The sequence below is a fragment of the Temnothorax curvispinosus genome, unplaced genomic scaffold, assembly GCF_003070985.1.
Source record: "Temnothorax curvispinosus isolate PA1 unplaced genomic scaffold, ASM307098v1 QBEX01008439.1, whole genome shotgun sequence".
Lineage (NCBI taxonomy): Eukaryota > Metazoa > Arthropoda > Insecta > Hymenoptera > Formicidae > Temnothorax > Temnothorax curvispinosus.
In genome coordinates, this window is record NW_020218219.1 from 1 (window position 1) to 1,777 (window position 1,777).

The window sequence follows — 1,777 nt, forward strand, 5'->3', positions numbered from 1 at the left end:
AGGAATATGTACATTCTACAGATTAATATTTTATTTATGTATTAATATCCTCTATTTAAGTAGTCCGTCATTTGTAGCGCAATCGGCAAAGAAAAATAAATTTTTCATATTTCTGTTAATTCTACATATAATAGTTACAATTAGTTTAAGCTTTTTATGTGTAGAACCATTGTCTTTCCGATTGTACTATCAGTAACGGAGTACTTTGATATAATTGAGTATTTCTATATTTTTATAAAAAATTGAAATTATTATACAACGGAGAATTAATTGCTATTTCAAAGAGCAAAATATTCCTCTATAAAAATATATATATATATATGTATATACAGTTCATAAATATCAAACCATTTAAATATTTAGTCACACAGTAGATATTAAATATACAAGATATTTTAAATCTATAACAACAGACTGATATACTTTTCGCATCTTTATCTTTGTAAAATAAATTAATAAATAACAATATCGATTGCTACGAAGAGATACTTGAGATTAGGTATTGCAAAATGCAATAAAAGTCTCACAGAACCGCTATACACGATCCTATCTATAAACATTGAAACTGGTAAATATATATACATATACATTTTTTTTAACAGCATTAATTGCCATTATTAAATAGTCGTTCATGGCGGTGCCGAATGTGGAGGTTGGGGTCAGCAATTTGAAACAGCACTGTGCTTCTCATCCGCATAATAAGACATTGTTACGACATTGCTACATTAAAGAGACATTGATCCTGAAAATATATATTTTTATGAAATATTCAACAAGCGTGGGAATGAGTATGCAGACATAAAATAATGTTTTTTACTAACTTGAATTTTTTGTGAGGGCTGTGAAGAAGCACACACTGCGTCATAAAGAACGCCACCGTAGCGTTACCGCCTAATGCCGTAATGTGCGCGCGCGAACAATTGCCAAAACTTCCATTGCGAAACTGTTGGTGAAACCACTCAATCCACCATTCTGTAACATATCATCATCGTCATCAGGATTTTAATAGTTGAATTTCTAACAGTCCGTTGAGAATAATCGTCATTATGAACTCACTCACCTCCCGTATCGATGTATACTTTCGCGAATGAAAAAGACATATATCTCTATCATTCCACCTGGTAGATAAGATAAGGCGTTATATCCACCCCATATCTTCCTTTCAAAGGCACCTGTAATGAATTAAAATATAAAGAAATATTCTTGCAATTTTAACGCTTAAAACTTGATAATATCAGGAAACGATAACAAGTGCAAATATTAAATTATATTATATATATTTTTTTTTTTTAAGAAAAGGTCTTTACATGTTTACGTCTATAAGTAGTGAATGATGTTAAACGCAAAGGTGAGCGTGGTCTTTGCTTTTGTATAAGGGTACCACTTAAAGTGGCGGGAATTCCTATACAGGTGCGTGTTGCATTGTCGGATGTAACATTGTTCTCGAGATGATCCTCGTCTAGGCTGTATTGAATATCACTATTATCTGACAGAAAAAATAAAAGAATTAATGCCTTTGTTTTAAAAACCACTTAAAAAGGCGGAATTTTTTATACAAGTGCGTGTTGCATTGTCGGATGTAACATTGTTCTCAAGATGATCCTCATCTAGGCTGAATTGAATATCATATCACTATCATCTGACAGAGGAAATAAAAAAATTAAGACCTTTGTTTTAAAAGATATGGATGGCACTAGACGTTCAGCTAACAAAAATGTAGTAACTACGTATGTATAATCGTGAATTGTAATATAAAATCCGATAATATACATATACA

General features: G+C 31.2%; 1 protein-coding gene across 1 annotated transcript; it reads right to left on the bottom strand.

Moving 5' to 3' along the window:
* Positions 1–370: 370 nt before the first annotated feature.
* LOC112457920 (C2 domain-containing protein 5-like) lies at positions 371–1,498 on the bottom strand. The gene is made up of 4 exons (XM_025021236.1): positions 1,308–1,498; positions 1,061–1,172; positions 822–972; positions 371–742 (listed from the first exon to the last, which is right to left on the bottom strand). Exons 2-4 carry the CDS (start codon positions 1,098–1,100, stop codon positions 721–723), a joined length of 213 nt encoding a protein of 70 aa, XP_024877004.1. The 5' UTR covers positions 1,101–1,172; positions 1,308–1,498; the 3' UTR covers positions 371–720.
* Positions 1,499–1,777: the final 279 nt, after the last annotated feature.

Bases quoted from the DNA above. Each gene is read 5' to 3' on its own strand.
- LOC112457920 (XM_025021236.1), bottom strand. From the start codon at position 1,100: ATGTCTTTTTCATTCGCGAAAGTATACATCGATACGGGAG. The intron at 973-1,060 runs GTGAGTGAGTTC...GATATGTTACAG, and splicing joins AGTATACATCGATACGGGAG to AATGGTGGATTGAGTGGTTT. The intron at 743-821 runs GTTAGTAAAAAA...ATATATTTTCAG, and splicing joins AGCCCTCACAAAAAATTCAA to GATCAATGTCTCTTTAATGT.